Source organism: Microcebus murinus, chromosome 12, assembly GCF_040939455.1.
Source record: "Microcebus murinus isolate Inina chromosome 12, M.murinus_Inina_mat1.0, whole genome shotgun sequence".
In the NCBI taxonomy this organism is placed as follows: domain Eukaryota; kingdom Metazoa; phylum Chordata; class Mammalia; order Primates; family Cheirogaleidae; genus Microcebus; species Microcebus murinus.
The window spans coordinates 34,863,085-34,883,179 of NC_134115.1; the positions used below are offsets into that span (position 1 = coordinate 34,863,085).

At 36.7% G+C, this 20,095-nt stretch overlaps 1 protein-coding gene across 4 annotated transcripts in view; it reads left to right on the forward strand.

Moving 5' to 3' along the window:
* Positions 1-20,095, forward strand: part of UHRF2 (ubiquitin like with PHD and ring finger domains 2) — an 80,665-nt gene that overhangs the window by 18,539 nt on the left and 42,031 nt on the right. For 3 of the 4 annotated variants that reach the window (XR_001147193.3, XM_076008690.1, XM_012738340.3), the window contains exon 4: positions 17,701-17,919. The exons of the other annotated variant lie outside the window; for it this stretch is intronic. Coding sequence is in view for 2 of the 3 variants with exons in the window: in XM_076008690.1 (XP_075864805.1) it covers positions 17,701-17,919 (219 nt within the window). In the remaining variant the exon portion in view is untranslated. The remainder of the gene's footprint in view (positions 1-17,700; positions 17,920-20,095) is intronic. 4 annotated transcript variants of the gene reach the window in all.

Here is a 20,095-nt window from a genome sequence, read left to right on the forward strand (position 1 = left end):
TAAACTTCCTACCAGTCAAATCTAAAGATAGAGAATGGTTTGCCTTTGAAGAAGCCAGTAAACAAGCATTGGCCATCTTCAGCCATAGACGGGAGACTTACTAGTGATGGTGTGTTGCAAAGATAACTTATAAAGTTAGTGATGGTATTAGATGGCCTCAAACTTCAGTATAATTCTTACTTCTAAGACAGTATTTCTCAAAGTTATTCTTTTGTACTTTAAATATTTATAGGATGCCATCCTATTACGTTTATGATCTGATTAAGTAACACGGTTTTTCACTTAATTAACTTTACATTCTTCCTACTAGAGTAATTTGCTTATTTGGCAAGCCTGTGCATAATCATATCACCAAACCTCTGAGTGCAGCAGTGTAATTTGAAGAAACTGTCATTTAGCAAAGGCAGGGAAGTATTGTAACATGGGATCAAGAAACTTATCTCTGGAATTCTTGGGTATGCAGTGTTTGTCAGTTTAGAATGGAGCTGTTTAAAAGCTATTTTTGTAGTAAACTACAGATTGGATAAATTATTGGTATAGGACCAGATTAATTCTTAGTCTTTGAAGTGAACTTGATTAAAACAGAATTGCTTGCTGAATCAGACCAAGATAAATAGATATTTTCTTGCATCTTTAACCACTACTACAGACAGCAGAGTTAAAAACAATTTTCAGTCTACAAGGAATGGTAAGTAGTACAGATTTGATTCTTACCAGGTAGAAGAGTTTCAAAAAACCAAATCAAAAAACCCTTAAAATATAGTAATGGACACCATTGTAAAATATAAACAAAATCATTCTTTCCTAATCTTTCTCCTTTTTATTCCCCTCAAAGATACAAACACTGTAAGATTATGAAAAACAGGTTTAAGAGATTTGAGATGTTTTAAAATTTGAGTTTTTACTAATTGTGAACGTCCCTTTTCTACAGATTTCTTGCTGAACATAGGCTGAATTGTTGAAGATTTCTTGTGAATATTCCATAGTTTGTTAATCTTAAAGCCTAGATTAGGCTGTCAACTCTATAGTTCGTATCTTGCCCACAGATAGTATAAAACAAAGGTTAGCATAGAGGTGCCTGGTACAAAGTAGATATTTGTGGGATTTTTTTCCCTGAATGCTAGTCTATATCACTTACCTATCATCACCCTTGTTCTATTAGAACTCAACCAACCTAATCAGTACTTAGGGAGAAATTTGACAGTAGGATTATTAAATTTAGACTTTAGAGGTTTAGATTCCAAGGAATTCTTAAATCATTTTTAAATGTACCAGTTTTAGGCCTGGCGCGGTGGCTCAAGCCTGTAATCCTAGCTCTCTGGGAGGCCGAGGCGGGCAGATTGCTCGAGGTCAGGAGTTCGAGACCAGCCTGAGCAAGAGCGAGACCCCGTCTCTACTATAAATAGAAAGAAATTAATTGGCCAACTAATATAGAAAAAAAAAAATTAGCCGGGCATGGTGGCACATGCCTGTAGTCCCAGCTACTCGGGAGGCTGAGGCAGGAGGATTGCTTGAGCCCAGGAGTTTGAGGTTGCTGTGAGCTAGGCTGACGCCACGGCACTCACTCTAGCCTGGGCAACAAAGTGAGACTCTGTCTCAAAAAAAAAAAAAAAAAAAAAAAAATGTACCAGTTTTAGTGGGCATACACAACTTGGCTGCAAGGAGAGCTACCTTACCCCACCCCAAGCCCTCATTACTGGGGAGAAACTATAACTGAAAAACTCTTTTTTTAGTATTTTGGACAAGAAACAAAAGGGAGGTGAATTTAAAAGTAAGCAAAATGTCAAGGTTATAGAGGCAATTATAAATCAGGAAGTGATTGACAAAAGAAAAAGAATATCAAATTTTTCTTCATTTCAGTAAGCTTGTACTATTCACTTTTATAGCTCCCTAAATGTTACTTATTCCCACCAATTATCCTCTCTATAGTTAAGCTAGTAAAAGGTAAGTTTTGTGTTTTTTTGAGACAGAGTCTCACTCTGTTGCCCCAGCTAGAGTGCTGTGGCATCAGCCTAGCTCACAGCAACCTCAAACTCCTGGGCTCAAGCAATCCTGCCTCAGCCTCCCGAGTAGCTGGGACTGTAGGCATGCACCACCATGCCTGGCTAATTTTTTCTATTTTTGGTAGAGCCGGGGTCTCACTCTTGGTCTCACTCTCACTTTGGTAGAGGCTGTCCATCTCCTGAGCTCAAGCAGTCCACCTGCCTCGGCCTCCCAGAGTGCTAGGATTATAGGCGTGAGCCACCGTGCCCAGCCAAGATTGGTATTTTTAAGAGCTCTGAACATCTAAGGTCACAAAATTGTGAATATAGTCTTATGAGAGTAGAGACCCTGAAGCTATTAATCAAGAGCCATGATGTTGACCAAAGGGAAGTAGTAGTCTTGAAGGACAGTCATTTCCTTAGTGCTTTTAATGTTTATGGCATAGCTTACAATATTTTAGATAATGTTAAGTCTCATGTACCAGGCTCTGAGCATGACTTCTTACATGGATGCTGCATAATCTTTAGCATGACTATGTTAGTTACATTAACCATCATATGAGGAAACCAATCCTTAATTATATAACTTGCCATAGTTCACATTGATTAAACTGTCTGACTCCAGAGTTAATCAATATTCAGTATGGTCAGTCAGCTCAGACATTGTACGTATAATTGGTAATAGCCTGTACCTCATTGCCTTCAGAGGTCAGCCATTTTATATAAATAGCAATTTTGACCTAAAGACTTGCTTTAGATTTTGCTTAGGATTTAAAGCAAAAGCACACATACAACTTCTAAGTTAAACTGTAGGTATGTCAGCATCGGAGGCTATTCACTGAATTTTATCTGTATTTATCCTTTGGCTGCTTTATCAGCAGGCAAATGCTAAAATCTTTATCTTTGATATTAAGAAACACCTGTTGTCAATGGATTTAGTTTAAATTCATTTTAATTACCTAGACTAATGGTTCTCAACCTTGGCTACACATTGTCTAGGATATTTTCAAAAATATCAGTGCCTGGGACCTATCCCCAAAGAACTTCTAATATTATACAATCCTTCTGAACACCACCTCTCCAGCCCAGGCATAGGTGTCTTCAGAAGCTCTTTTCCTGTGATTCTAATGTGTAGTGATGGTTAAAGCTTTAGACTAGTGGTTCTGAAAGTATTATGGTCCTTGGTCAGGAGCATTAGCATCACTTGTTAGAAATACAAATTTTTAGGCTCACTCCAGACATATGATGAATTGATCTCTGGGACTGGCCCAGTAATCTGTGGTCTAATAAATCCTTCGGGTGATCCTGAGACACACTCAAGTTTGAGAACCACTTGTTGGTAGACTCCTTTTAACTCAGCTTTATCCATTTCTATTAGGCAACTGCTACTAAAGGGCAATATGGGGGAAAGGAGTTGATACGTGACAGTTTAATTAAATATAGTAAATATTTAAAGGCCAAAGATGATATGCAATATCTGAAGAATCTGGGTGTTCATTCTTATTTCAGCATGTTAGGTAGTTTGAGGCTTTTTTCCATTTTGTTTCCATATAGACAAAATAATTAGAACTCAAAGTCTTTTCTAAAATTATATTTCATTCAAGCTAAATGACCTGTAGGGGACTTTAAATGAAGGACTATTTCTTCACTATACAGTCTTGACTCATATTAACTTTGCATAAAAAGTAGTGTCCATAATGTGTTTATGGGTGACTTTATGGAATTCTTGAGTAGGGGGGAAATACTGTGTAATTGTTGACTATTTAGTCTGAGATCTAGTTCTGGTTTTCCTGTTAAATTTGGCTCTTAAATATACCAGTCAATCCTCCTAAGACAAGCCTCCTGAAGTTGAGATAGAGTTGAACTAGATCTTAAGGTCTTCACTGATTATAAAATGCATTTCTTTGAAATGTTATCCGTAGATGAAGCAACTCAGTCTCTAGTCACTACAATGTATTCAGCCCACAAATTTTCAATCATTTCAAAGTTTCTCTAAAACATTGACATAAAGTTCTTAATCATATGGTCTAGGCTTTAAGTTTTAGGCCATAGTTCTACACTACCGCTTGTTTTCTTATTGTCTTACTACTGGGGATTTAATGTGTACCTTTAGTCAGTCTTATAGGCCAGTTAAAAAGGTAAATTTAAGAAAACTGTTCTTGTTAGTAACTTGCTTTTCTTTTGTGTTATTGAATTTAGTGATCTAATTTAGAGGTCTTGATTTATAAGTTTCAGATGATTTCTATAAGGAGAAAAGTAAGCTAGAAAACACCTGGTAGTTTGTACAAGGTGTATGTAAAGAAGGAAAAATTCTTAGGAAAGTTAATGTCTATATCATATCTTAAGAATGAGTAATTATTGTTTGTGGCTAGGCAAAGTTGGCAATCTTTAAATGTGGGTAAATGACTGCCAAAAAAAGCCTTTTTAAGTAATACCCAAATTATAGTTTAATAATTCTCTTATTAAAATAACACTGTGGGCCAAGCAGTATACAATTATTTTACCTGGATTATCTCATATAATCCTCATAGAAATTCATTGAAGGTAGATACTTATGTGTAAATGGGAATAACTGAGGTTAAATAACTTGCCCATTGTTAGAGAGGTATTATAGTAAACAGTAGACCAAGATTTAGAAAAACATATGCTTGCAACTACTCTACCATACTGCCTTCTCATTTTGGGAAAAGCATGCTTATAAAAAGGTTTATAAAGCATTGTCTATATATAGCATATAGGGTTGTTTACATACTTTAAAAAACTTGTGTTTATCTCTCTAGTCATGATGCCTTCACAGAACACATGCATATACCAGAGGTTCTTTATTTGTCCATAAATGCCTGTGTGCATTTTTCTATGGGGAGAATACATACTCATTAAAAGGGTTTTTTAAGCTGTAAACTGCTGCTTTTAATACAATGTCAAGGCTTTACCATGGGATTGAGATAAAATGGAAATGTTAGAGCATCACTTAGAAATTTGGGGGTAACTTATGCTAGGCTATAATTAAAAGCTCATCTGGCAAATGTCTTAAAATATGTTGTCATTGCTCCCAGCATTCTGTAAGATTTTTGGAGCTATTCTCAGCCTGTGGTACATGCTTTTGAGTAGCCTTAATTATGGCTACTGCAAATAGAAGTCAATGAGCCAATTCTGAATAAAATCAAGTGGTATTTTTAGATGAAAGTAGTTTTTCTATAAAGTAACAAAACTGACTTTCTTAAGTATATTGACATGTAGTGATGTATTTCGAAAGGAGTCTCAAATGTTTTGAGTGAGTCAAATGTAATGATTTCTAGGTTTTGATGAGAGAAAGAGCATATTTTTCTTGAAGTGTCATGTTAATCTTGAGTGTAGGGAGTTAGAATGAGAGATTTAATTTCAGAACCCTGGTGCAATCACCTGTCTGCCCCATTGCTTCTTGGTTGTTACTGATATATGTACCAAAGACTTAGAGTATTTCTTCTAACCTATGATTTGCAGGGTCTTGAATGAATAGTGATCAAAAGGAGAGAAGTTAGATCTGTATGTGACCTTATCATTCTTTGTTTATGTTTTTAAGATCACTTAGTACTTAGAAAAAGGACTTTACACTAATATCACTTGATTTTACCTCTTCAAATTTGTTTTGTCTCTATATTAGTGTTTCTCAAATATGGTTAGAAAAATGCAGTTTCACCCAGGTAAGTGTTTAAGATGCAGATTCCTGAGGGGCCCCCTCCATCCCTGCCCCCACATTGGGTGGGCCTTGTGTAGGGTCCAGAAATCTATTTACACAAGTACCCAGGGGCTTGTTAAGTATACAGAGCAGTGGTTCTCTTAGAAACTATGTAGTTTAGACACTAGATTTGGAATTTGTTTTGAATTCCAGGTCTTCAGTTTATTGGTAGGTTTTTTTGTTTTGTTTTAAACCTTTCCGTTTTAATTTACTGATCTGTAGATACCTGCTTTTTTTTTTTTTTTTTTTTTTGGGAGACAGAGTCTCACTCTGTCACCCTGAGTAGAGTGCAGTGGCATCATCATAGCTCACTGCAGCCTCTAACTCCAGGGCTCAAGCGATCCTCCTGCCTAAGCCTCCTGAGTAACAGGGACTACAGGCATGTGCCACAATACCCAGCTACTTTTTCTATGTTTAATAAGGGTGAGGTCTCGGTCCTGATCAGGCTGGTCTGGAACTCCTGAGCTCAAGCAAATCCTCCCACCTGCAGCTCCCAGAGTGCTAGGATTACAGGTGTGAGCTACCGGGCCCAGCCTGTAAATATTTGCTTGACCCACGTTCTTTTTTCTGATGTTGAAAAATACCTGGTGATAGAATCAATTTTTTTTGCTTTTCATTTACTAATAAAGCCACAGTATTTTGGTAAGTGCTCTTAAATAATATTTAGAGATGTGTTTTTGGCATAGGTATTTTTAACCTAATTATGTTTCCCCTACTATTAAAGTAGTTATCCACCAATGTTAATGTGTTCATGTAGTATATAAAATCTCAGTGTAAGAAGTTTTAAGTGAGTTTTTCTAAATTTTTTGAGTAAGCTTTGAATTTTAGGTATGAAACTTTGTGAAGTTTATCTATTAGAATAAGAAATGTTCTCTTTTTGCATGAGGTATGATATTAAAGATTTGCTAAACTAGAACGCCTCCAGATGAGGGTGTCCTTATTTAAACATATTAGCCCCAGGAAGCTGTGTTTTGAAAGAACAGGGTTTCAGTGTTACTGCCTTACTTGATACAGTTTGAGTCTCAGAATTATTAGTCAGCTTAAAAGCTACTTAAGAAAATGTTCTTTCACTATTTTATAGTAAGGCTACTTTTTACTTTTTTATTTTTATTTTTTTTTTAAGGTTAGGACATTATGGGGGTACAAACATTTTGAATGCATGTTATGACTTTGCCACACCCAAACCATGTGCTTTTTTCCCCCCTACAACACTCACCGAGTCCATTAGTTGTGAGTTTACCCACCCTCAACTCCCAGTCCTTGGGGAATATTACGGTACTATCATGTGAGCACCATAGTGTTGATCAGTTAGTGCTAATTTGATAGTGAGTAACCTATTCTTCCGTTCTTGTGATACCTCACTTCGAAGGATGGGCTCAAGCTCTAACCAGGAAAATATAAGAGGTGCTAGATCACCGTCGTTTCTTATAATCGAGTAATATTCCATTGTATACATATACCAATTTTAATAATCCACTCATGAATTGACTTGAGTTGTTTCCACATGCTTGCAATAGTGAATTGTGCTGGTAAGGCCATTTTTAAAAAATAGAGCTTAATCTCTTTCCATGAAATCTAAGTACCTGAGCTTTACTCGTCATTTTCTGTTAGCAAAATCCAGTTTTGTTTTTAATTAGCAAAGACGTCACATAGTTAAGGATTATCAAAAGCATGTACTCTGAAGGATAACTCTAGGAGACTTTCATTGCACTTGGAGCAATGAAAATGTTTTGGGGAAGGTTAAAGCTTAGGGCATATTTAGGGTTTACTGGGAAATATAGACTTTATCACAACAAAGTGGTTCTAAATTCTCAAGGATGCAAAGTACCTAATTAGAATGTTTTATACCTATATTAGAATAATACCTTGACTTCCAGGTTTTGAGAACTAGGAGGTCATAGTACAAGAAAAAGTAGAATGACCCTAATTACTTCCTTCCACAGGTGTAGGGTTGGCCCTTAGCACAGTATTGGTAAACTTGACCTTGATACATTGTTACTTTTCTGTGTTCCAGTTCTTTAGGGACACCTTAAGCCCTGTTTTAGAAGTTGAATGTGATTTTAAAGTCCCATATCAAAAAAAGAAGTTCAAGTTTCCGTACCTCCCAAAATGTTTCATACAGTCTGCATGATCATTTTACTCAATGTAATACTGAAGTCAGCTGCTTGGACCAATTGCTGTGATTAGCTTCAACTATACATTAAATTTCATGGGAAAGGGGGACTGCTTTGTCAGTAGCTGCCAATACTTGAAAAGGCTTCCTCTTGAGTACTGGTATAATTAATAGTTTAGCTGCCTACATATTTTTAAGAACACTAAAAACATCTTTTAAAAGCTTTTTTCTTACTAGCTCTGCATGAAATTTTATATTTCTACCTAACTATTAATATTTAGATCAAGGATCCTTAAGGAGACAGCAGAATCAAGGGGATCTGTTTCAAATACAGCAGTTGTAGTTTATTATATTTGATTAAGAGATTTATATAAAGCAGATTTTTCTATTTAGTGAATTGGGCATGTTTCCAAATATTTGTAGCCCTGGTATAGTGCAAGTACCCTAAAGTTTGAAAATAGTAATAGCTCCTCAATGAAAAATTGCTGTTTTATAGTGTGATAGAAATATGCACTCATAGCTTTGAGAGTACAAGATAGAAGAGAGAAGAGATGTTTCTGTGTTCCTGAAGGAAAACAGCAGGGTACAGGATAAAGAAACAGGAAATATGAGGCTACTTGAAAATAGATTAGTATGGCTGCAGTATAGAAGGCATATGGCAAGAAGAAATTAAAGGTGAATAAAATTTCCCAGATAATTAATCTTAAAGAGATTAAGATGCGTGTTTGTTTTCTACTCCTTCCTAAACCCTCCAAAAGACAGAGAATAAATGCATAAACCCCCAAGGATAAAAGGATTGAAGTCAGAACACAAGGGAAAGCAATAAAATTTTGGAAGGTAAAATACTAATGTATAAATTGGCACCTAGCTTAGCCCAAAGAAAGCTGAATCCTATGGCAAAGAAGTCAACCAACAGGCTAGGCGTGGTGGCTCACGCCTATAATCCTAGCACTTTGTAAGGCCAAGGCGGGAGGATTGCTCAAGGTCAGGAGTTTGAAACCAGCCTGAGCAAGAGTGAGACCCTGTCTCTACTAAAAATAGAAAGAAATTAATTGGCCAACTAAAATATATAGAAAAAATTAGCTGGGCATGGTGGTGCATGCCTATAGTCCCAGCTACTCTGGAGGCTGAGGTAGGGGGATGGCTTGAGCCCAGGAGTTTGAGGTTGCTGTGAGCTAAGCTGACACCGCAGCACTCTAACCTGGGCAACAGAGTGAGACTCTGTCTCAAAAAAAAAAAAAAAAAGTCAACCAACAAGAAGTAAGTAACTTGGTGTTAGAGAACCTTAGGAAGCTTCAGGACTTGAATTCTCTAGGTACTTTGGAGATAGGCATATGGAATAAGACTGAGAACAAAGGGATTCTTTAACTTGTATTAAAGAAGATTTTAACCACTCTTAACCCTACTCAGGGTTTAAAGCAAGAAAGATGACATGCTATCCAGGAAATAGGATTCAGCATAGGATGTCATGGCAGATCCCACACGACAGCAATGGAACAGGCCTAGGCCTACAGAGCAAGCTGTTTAAATTGGAATACGACAGAGCTCTAGAAATGTTTTGCAGCCCAAAAGATTAGTAGAGTACTTGAAACGTTTGAACACAGAAGAGTTTTACCAACTGTGGAGGAATGGAGACAAATTAATAATAGGCATATAGTGACTAAATAGCAACCAAAAAGAACAGTTAGGTACTCAAAGGAAATAAAGCTGTGACAGGAAGGAAATGTACTTAAAACACACATCATTATTTAGTGGTGAATACTAGTTAACATGTTTAAAAAATTTGAAATACTGGTTTTACAAACCTACATCGTTTGTATAATGTGCTTGAGAGCAAGAAAGTTGGTCAACCCTTGTTGAGAATGGAGTTGAGCCACACAATCAAGAATGTGGGCCGGTCGCGATGGCTCACGCCTATAATCCTAGCACTCTGGGAGGCCGAGGCGGGTAGATTGCTCGAGGTCAGGAGTTCGAAACCAGCCTCAGCAAGGGCGAGACCCCGTCTCTACTACAAATAGAAAGAAATTAATTGGCCAACTAATATTTATAGAAAAAAATTAGCCAGGCACAGGCTGAGGCAGCAGGATTGCTTGAACTCAGGAGTTTGAGGTTGCTATGAGCTAGGCTGACACCACGGCACTCACTCTAGCCTGCGCAACAAAAGCGAGACTCTGTCTCAAAAAAAAAAAAAAAAAAAGAATGAAAGAATGTGAACCACGTCTCTGTTTCTTAATGTTGCCCAAATAAGTTATTGTGCGTCATCTGTAAAGTGGAGATAGAATAATGCCTACCTCTGTCATAAGAGTTGTTGTAAATATATGTAAATGCTTAGAGAGCAGTTGCCCTGTGTTAGAATTATAAGAGGAGGATGTAGGCAAGTAAACTGTATGTGGGGGATAGGTAGAGTAACAGTTTACAAAACAAATTTTAAGCATTTAAAAATTAAGCATTTAAATAAGTATTTAAAAATATGGAGGTAAGTAAGGAATAGCTGAGAATTGAAAGTGGTTGCCTCTGGGGAACAAGAGTTAGGAGCTTAATGGTCTGTACCAGGAGACTACTTGTTTTTATTATAAGCCTTGGGTGAAACTTTTAAAATTTGTACACATAGAAAACATTTAAAAAATAAGAGCCTTTTAGAGTTTAACTTACATAGCATTTTTATTTGTTTTCATTGTAGAAATCTTTAAACATAAGCAGAAGAACAGTATAGTGAACCTATCACCTTGCTTCATCCATTATCAACTCATGGCCAGTTTTGTTTATCAGCATCCTTGAGCACCACTGGATTATTTTGAAGGTCTCAAACCTTACATTTCAAATGTGGCCTAATATATGGCCTTAGTGACCATGGTATGTACCAATTGGATCTCCCGTCAAGAAAGATCTCTACTGACTAGCTACAAGGAGTACAGTTAGCTTATAATCTTCACCATAGCATTTTTGAGCTATGCCATGGTGTTTGAGCCAGGGTTTTGTTCTTTATTGGCATCCCCAGCCAGTGACCTGGCAACTTCTGCCCAATGTTAATCTCTGCACCTGAGTTTACCATTAGGGTTTGCCAAGACTTTGTCAGAGTTGTACCACACTCTCAGGCTTTCCCTGCCTGACCTTTCATCCTTTCAGGGTGATAGACCAGCATCATGGTCTAAGGGTATTTATTGCCTACTTCTGTTCTTTCTCCCTGTCTTTCATAGATGTCACCTTTATCTGCCATCTGTTTCCCAGAACATCCAACTGACAAAATAACTAAAAGGGTTCTTTTTAGGGTTTGCAGAAAAGTTATCATATCAGATCAGAGACTACTATCTTTAAGAAGATCTGCTTATGTGGTTGGCCCTTGGCTAGTGTTTGGGAACTTAGATTTCAAGAGCATTCCAGTCATTTCCTGATTAAAAATAACTCATCATGTCTAAGCTCTTTCAGCAAACAATGTTTTATGCTGTCCATTTGCTTCTGGGGGCCTAGAATTTTGGTATGTACTAGTCTGTACCTATGTGACTGGGCCCTAGTTACCTTGAGTACACTCTGATGAGCTGCTTTGGTAGACAAGGGGGAGCTGAGCATACCCTGTGTGACTCCACTGGGCGAGGACTCTTAGAGCTTGTGTCTAGTTTCTTAATCCATGTGCCTTTTCCCTTTGCTCATTTTACTTTATATCCTTTTGCTATAGTACTAATAAATCATAACCATAGGTACAGCTATATGCTGTCCTGTAGAGGAGGAGTCCTGTGAGTTTTAGTGAATCCTTGAACCTGGGAATGAATGGTCTTGGGAACTCTGAAACACAAAGTTTAACAAATCCCACATAAAACTCAGTGATTACTTAATATCAAGTAGCCGGTGTTCAGTTTCTTAATTGTTTGTTTAAAATATACTTAGGCTGATAAAATAAGGATCAGAAAGCAAGGTCCATCCATTATATTTATTTGATAGGTTAAGTCTCATCTATAGATTTCTGCTTAATATTTATTAATATTTGAGGCTGGTCACAGTGGCTCACACCTGTAATCCTAGCACTCTAGGAGGCCGAGGCGGGAGGATCACTTGAGGTCAGGAGTTTGAGACCAGCCCAAGCAAGAGTGTGGGCCTGTCTCTACTTAAAAAAAAAAAAAAAACTTAGCTGGGCAACTAAAAATAGAAAGAAAAAAACTAGCCCAGTGTGTTGGCGAGCACCTATAGTCCCAGCTACTCAGGAGGCTGAGGCAGGAGGATCACTTGAGCCCAAGCATTTGAGGTTGCTGTGAGTTAGTCTGACACTACAACACTCTAGCCCTGACAACAGAGTGAGGCTCTGTCTTTAAAAAAAAAAAATTTTTTTTCTTTTTTAATAAACTATGTAATTTGTCTTCTATAGTTTTCCCAGTCTGGATTTTACTGATCATATCTTTAGAGTGGTATTTAACACATTCTTCTGTTATGTGTTAGTTTCCCGAAAAGCTAATTTTAATAGTTACATCTAGAAGTTAGGTTGGATTTAAATCTTATTACTATATAAGACTACTTGAGAGATGGTGTTTGCTTACCTATTGTGTGGCATCTGTAGACGCATAATACCTGCTTCTTTTTTTTGTGGTAAGATTTAGGTGTTGTCAGCCTGATCCATCTATTATAAAATTGTAGTGTAATTCCCTAGAATCCTCCAAAGGTTGACAAGTGAAATTTTTACTTTTAAGAATTATGAATTTACAGTGGATTTTAAGACTTGTTTTAATCTATCCAAGTTTTTATTTTTGGTGCCCAGATTATTTTATCTCTGGCCTATGGAGGCTTCTTCAGGTTGAACCTGATATAATAGTTCTTGAGCACTTCGTTGTGTTTGGGTGCAACAGCATGCTCCAGGCCTGGATTCAGCCATTTCCTGGAGAATCCCCAGTTATTCTTGGTTAGAAATGGTATTTAGAGCACATATGCTGGGTTGCTCATTGATACTTGTCTTTTCACTAGACAAAGCTAGAAAATATTTAAGTATACCATGGGTTTATAGTGATATTTCTAATTAAATTTAGAGTGGAAGGGGTATTAATCTCAACAGTACTAATGTTACAAACAATAGGACTACTGAAAACAATTTTAAAACATTATCCTTAGGAAATACATTATTTGGGCTATATAGTCAAGTTAATGTTTTTAAATTACTTGTTCCTCTGAAGTGAAGCCACCAATTGTGTACATTTGTTTCATTTGGCTTTTGGTTTGGGGGGATTTCTCCAATTTTGTTAATTTTGCTTGTAATTATGTGAAACACCACAGTATCACAGTTAAATCTCCAAAACAAGGTACATTAAGAGAAATTGAGCCTCCATTCTGATTCTTTCTACCCTATTTCTTACCTTGTTGTATAAGTAACAATATTAGTTTGATTTATCCTTCTAACTTAAAATGTGTGTATACGTGTGTGCACATTTATATATGAATAGAAAATCATATTCTACACGTTTGCACCTCATCTTTTTTTTATTTTATATATCCTGGAGATCACCCCATAGCATATATTCCTCATTCTTTTTTTATAGGAGCATGGTAGTCCATTATATAACTACTATGTTAATAGTTTCTGCTATGGACATTTGATTCTAGTCCTGTTACAAATAGTGTGGTTATAAATAGCCTGTGCATGTATCTTTTCATGGGGAATTTTATGTTTGGGATGTGTTCCTAGAAGTGAAATTCCTGGGTCAGAAAGTAAATATAGGCAATTTTTGACTATTGCCAGATTCCCTTCCATGAGGGGAACACACCACTTTGTGTTCCCATCAGCAATATATGAGAATATCTGTTTGCCCATAGCCCATCAACAGATTGTAATCAGACTTAATAAAATATTGTAAGTGGATATATTTTAGAATCCTCACTTTGGCAGAAGTATAATATGGATTGGAAGGTATCCTAAAGACTGGGGGATGTGTTAGCCTTGGCAGTAGTCAAGATCTGTAAAATGCAGATCCTAACTAAGGGGGTAGAGTTATGTTAAACAAGCATTAATGGATGGAAGCATTATAAGAGGAATTGGAGATAACTTCTAAGTTTCTGAGAGCATGAACATCAGATTATGGGGTGGGGGAATTTGATTTTGGAATGTTTTGAATTTGAGGTGCTTCTGGGACATCTGGTGTAGTTGGATGTATTTAGAGGTATAGCTGGATATATGAATCTAAAAAGCTTGAGTAAGGGTAGAGTTTTAGAGTCATCACCATATAAGAATTAAGATATGGGACAGGACGGGTGAGAGTCCTAGCTAGGACTACAGGCATGCACCACCACACCCTGCTAAGTTTTCTATTTTTTGTAGAGACAGAGTCTTGCTCTTGCTCAGGCTGGTCTCGTACTCCTGACCTCAAACTATCTTCCCACCTTGGCCTTCTAGAGTGCTAGGATTAGAGGTGTGAGCCACCCGTCCTAGGCTAGTCCTAGGCTAGGCTGAGGCAGGAGGATTGTTTGAGTCCAGGAGTTGGAGGTTGCAGTGAGGTATAATGACACCACTGCACTCTAGCTAGGGTGACAGAGTGAGATTTTGTCTCCAAAAAAAAAAGATACATATAGACGAAGGTGCCCAGGAAAACAATAGTAGATAATTGAGCACTTGATATGTTCCTGACTTAAGTGTAGTTTTATGTGCCCCATCTGTATTTTTATCTAGCAGTTGACTTACTATCTCCTTTGTAAGAATTAGAAAAGGTATACTTCATTTTCATGACATATCTTTTATAGATTTAACTATATACACATACAATATACATATAATCTACATAATTTTGCTTTGAATTTGTACAGATTTAGTTTTGGTGCAAACATAGCTTAAATTCCCTTGCTCAGTTGTATGAAATGACTTATTTTGCCCTCCATATAAATATGTTTTTGTTTACAATTTGAAAACTGTTCAGGTTCTCTACTTTGTTCAAGGTATTTCCATTCTAGGTATCTAATTTTGACAAACTTAGGCAAATGGAGAAATTTGTTACTATTGTAATGTACTTTTTACTATATTTTAAAAACACAGAATGATGATAATGTCATGTCAAAATTTTCACATTACACCTGAGAAAGGAATCACATCTAAAATAGAATAATTTTCTATCTTATGGCCTTAAGAATATGGAGGCAGGAAATTAATTCACAACTTTAGAATTAGAAGAGCCCTGAAAGATCTAGTTTGTCTTCATGGTATAGATTGAGAAAAATGTTGGTTGTTTTTCTGACCAAACCATTGTGAAACAATGTGAAACAGGAGTATGTAAACACCAGACGTTGAGCTAGAGACTTCTACATTTAGGTTTGACCATTGAAAAGTAGGATTGGAAAAGAAGAGTAGAACAAGACATGAGTTTGTACTTTTCAGATTCGTTCTTTAGTAGTATTCCTATGTAATTACAACTAAATGTTAATAACTGACATTTACCACATCATTTACTGTTCTGAGTGCCTTAAGGGTCTCATTTTAGTTCTCAGAACTATATGAGATAGTTAGCATTAGGTTCACTTTACAGATGAGGAATAGTCCCAGAGGTTTAATTACTTTTCCAAGGATACGTGATGGCTAGAAGCGCTAAATCAAGGAAGTGGCGGAAGGCTGGGGGTGGAGGGGAGATGCTAAATTGGGAATCTAAACGTAGGCAGGCTAAAAATAGAATATACTTTGAGAGAAGACACCAAGATGATAAAGGGAATCAAAACCCTGTTACATGAGTTGAAGGAAACTTATTAAGAATGTTTTTAATTAGAAGATTGAAGGTGGCAGGGACATGTAGGCTGTAAATATTAGATCTGTTGTGGTGAGAGTATAAGATTTCTTCATGGAACTAAGGCATAGAATGAGTTACAAAAGCTTGTCTTTGATTCATTACAGAGTATCTTCTCTTTTGTATGTCAGAACTGTGAAGACAGAATGGCTTTTCTTAGGGCTAAAACTGCCCTCTGCCCTCCCTATCCCCATCCCACCCCATATAAGCAGAGGTTAATTATTTGGAAGGCTCATTGTAGAAGGTAAGTATGGCACTGAGAGGGTAAATGGACCAGATAGTCTGAGGTCCCTTGCAATCCTGAGGTTTTTTTTTTTCCAACTAACTAAAACTTAGAGACTTGATTAAATTGGATGATTACAATCCCACACAGGATTAATATCTATTTATTCTAAATGAGTTAGATATACGGTGAGAGTCCTAGGCTTACATGTCCTTATTTGATTTAGAAGAACCAAGGCTAGCTGCTAGAGCTGCTTCCAGCTTTAGACCCGCTATCATTTTTAGCAGGCCACTCTTGATTGTGAGTTAAAGGTTTCTTCCCTTAGTTCTACTTTGTTAATACTGTTACACTATAATATATTTAATTCTTATGTTCTTACAGCACAGTAGTCTCTTAAACTTGAGCATGCATCAGGATCACGGACAGGATTTGTAAAAGTAGATTGTGAGGCCTCACTTCCAGAGTTTGACTCAGGGTCTGAAGTGTGGAGCCCAAGAATTTGCATTTCTGACACATCTCCAGATGGTGCTGATGCTGCTAGTCTGGGTACCACACTGTGAGAACCACTGCTATAGTATTATAGGTTGGCCTACCTCAATAGATTGAACTTTGTAAGAACAAGAATCAAGTGTTATTCATTTATTTGTCCCTCTACTACCTAGCAGTATGTAGGAGCAGCAGGTGAAGCTGCTTTTATAGAAGCCAGTGTGAACTGTAATATTTTGTACTTGGACCTGATGATACCAAGAAGGCCTAAAATTAAAGAACTTTCTAAAGCTTTCAGTATAGGTCAGGTTTGGGTTGGTTGTGCTTACCTATACAAAATGTAAATAAAGCCAAGATTCTGCTAGAATTTTTTTACATGTTCTTTCTGGTACATATAAAATGTTTTGGTTTTTAAGTATTACTAGAGAGCTGTCTACATGTAAGAACTAGAATCTTTTCTTCCTGGGAAAATGGAGGCTATTGAAGAATGCTACGTTCTTGTTCTTATTATGAGTAAAACAAATGGCAGAATTCAATGAACTGGTTCCAAGATCAGAGAAGGACCAACATTTAGCCCTATTAAAATAATTGTTGGCCAGGCACAGTGGCTCATGCCTGTAATCTCAGCACTTTGGGAGGTTGAGGCAGGAGGATCGATTGAGGGCAGGAGTTCAAGACCAGCCTGGGCAACATTACTAAACCCTGTCTCTACAATAAGATTTAAAAATTAACCAGGCATGATGGCACATGCTTATAGTCTGCCCAAGTGTTTAAGGTTGCAGTGAGCTATGATCATACCACCGAACTCCAGCCTGGGTGACAGAGTAAGACCTTTGTCTCAATCAATCAATAAAAAAATAATAAATAATTAAAAATCTATCTAATCTTAAACTTGGGTTTAAAAATTCTATCTTTTATTACCTCCCTCCCTTCCCAGCAAGCAGTGAATGTCTTTGGACCTTAAGAATTGTTTTACTCTGGGAATTAAGATCTTGAATGCATATCATTTAATTTCCACTAAGAATATACAGTCTCTCATTCAGAATATCCAGATTATAACAGTAATCATTGACTGAATAGATATATTACATCTAATATGTTCTAGAGAAATAGTATATCGCTCCCTCAAGGTAGATATAATGGTGGTTCTTTAACATGGAGTAAACACTTGCCTGGCATTCAGCAAGCCATGAAAAGAGGCCTAGTGGGGATGGGGAGAGGATTTATTCTCACACTTATAGAGACCAACCTGTAGGCATCACAATACAGGTGAGAGGCCAACATGAAATATACTTGCTATTTAAGGACATTGCAACCCATATTACTTTTTCTCTTAGATAACTAATTCTACAAATTAGATTTTTCTATATATTGCATAAAATTTTAGTTGTTTTTGGTGATAATCATAAGCCATGCTCTGTGGTTCTCTCTCTCCTCAGATATCCAGAAAGTGGTATTCTAGAAATGAATGGCAAGGATCTTAGACCACGAGCTAGAACCATTTTGAAATGGAGTGAATTAAATGTTGGTGATGTGGTAATGGTTAATTACAATGTGGAAAATCCTGGACAAAGAGGATTTTGGTTTGATGCAGAAATTACCACACTGAAGACAATCTCAAGGACCAAAAAAGAACTTCGTGTAAAAATTTTCCTGGGGTAAGATTCTCTTCACTGTTGCCATTTAATTACTGACTTAATCAAGGAAAGTAATTTTTAGATATTAAGCACATGTCCTTAGCAATAAAAGATAGAACCTATAAAAGATGGAAATTTCCATACTAAAGGAGAATATTTTTATAAGTTCTTGGATTTTTAAAATTAAGAATGGTTTAAATATCCAGCTCTACTTTATGGTTGCAGATATTATTTGGATGAATCTAGGAAAACTGAGCATTTTATTAGAGAAATTCTTAGTTACCTCACAGGATTCTTATAGATCAAAACAAAATACAAAAGCATTTTAATAGCTATGATTGCTATAAGGATCTGTGTTGATATAATAGCAGTGTATGGCTATTTGCTGGACTAAGACTAGCTGAAATTGTTCCTTCATAGTAATTTTTCTTCAACTTACAGAATTCAAGTGTAGTGAAGAGAATTCAAAATGTAGAAAATAACCTGAAATACCAAATCACTCATATTTCTACCATTAATTCTTTACAAAATATTTTCAGATGTTTTCCCCAAATTTTAAAGTAGTAGGCATTGTTTTACAGTCACTTAGGAAAATGACTTTTATACCAAGGAAAATATTGTCACCATCTTTGTGTGTCTGCTTCTTGGTCTGAATAGTTTATTTGCTGAATAGTCACTAATTTAATTTTTAAAAGAAAATCTCTATTAAACTGTTTCTAGTCCTTTATTATAAATGTTTAAATAAACATCCTTATATATACATTTTCCTACATTTCTTTAAAAAGAATTCTTAGATTTGTGTTGAGTATTGAAGGTTTTAGAATGACCCTGGCAGTTTTCTTTCACATAAGGGAAGCAACCAAGCTAATATTCTTGTCAAATTCTGGTTAACTGAATTAGTGACACAAGGTGACAAATCTGGGGGCAAACATCTGCTTCTGGTTAAAAATATAAAACAAGGGTAGGTAAACTACACCCCACAAGCTGCCTTGGTTTTGTAAATAAAGTTTTATTGGAACACAACAGTGTGTATTGACTTATGTACTATCTGTGGTGGTTTTTGTGCTTGATAGCGTTGTTGAAAGTTGGCAACTAAGACTATCCATCCTGCAAAGCCACAACTACTTCCTATTTGTCCCTTCGTGGAAAAAATTTGCTGACTCCTGAAATAAAGAAAATGAATGTTGCAAGGTGCTAAAAACATACTTTAGAAAACACATTTCAGAACTTCCTACAAAGTGTGATTCTATTGCTAGACTAAGGGTGTAGCTCAATTGCAGACATCTAAACAATTTGAAATTCTGATCTAGAAACAAATCATGAGGAAGAAAAGGAGAAAGCACCTAAATAAACTGGCAGTGTAAGGAGCCTTGTAGTTAATGTACTTGAGTGTAGGATGTATAAAAAGCATATGTACACAATATCATAACATTACTCATAGCATTGAACAAAAACTATTCAGGAAAAAAAAATTTAAGTGATTCTGAGGTATAGTTACAGTGGAGCATGCAGTAAGATTGAGTGGAAATTATAGATAGGCAAATATTGGCTTGATAGAACAATATATGATGGCTAGCCCAACAATAAAACACAATATCCTATAAAGTATTATGTTCTTTTTTTTTTTTTTTTGAGACAGAATCTCGCTTTGTTGCCCAGGCTAGAGTGAGTGCCGTGGCGTCCTAGCTCACAGCAACCTCAAACTCCTGGGCTCGAGTGATCCTTCTGCCTCAGCCTCCCGGGTAGCTGGGACTACAGGCATGCGCCACCATGCCCGGCTAATTTTATATATATATATCAGTTGGCCAATTAATTTCTTTCTATTTATAGTAGAGACGGGGTCTCGCTCTTGCTCAGGCTGGTTTTGAACTCCTGACCTTGAGCAATCCGCCCGCCTCGGCCTCCCAAGAGCTAGGATTACAGGCGTGAGCCACAGCGCCCGGCCATGTTCTTCTTTTTTTAAAAAACTTGGAAGCATAAGGAACGCAAGAGCCAAAAAGCCAGGTGGCTTGAGGATGGGAATTTTTTTCATAGTTAGAAATCTTTTCTTGCTGGAAAGAATGGGTAAATAATCAGGTTAAAGTATAAATGCATTATGCTGTTGATAGACAGTTTGGGGCTATTACAGTGCTGCCATCACATGCTTATATCTATGTCCTGGCACATGGACGTTAGTTTCTCTAGATCATATTGTGTC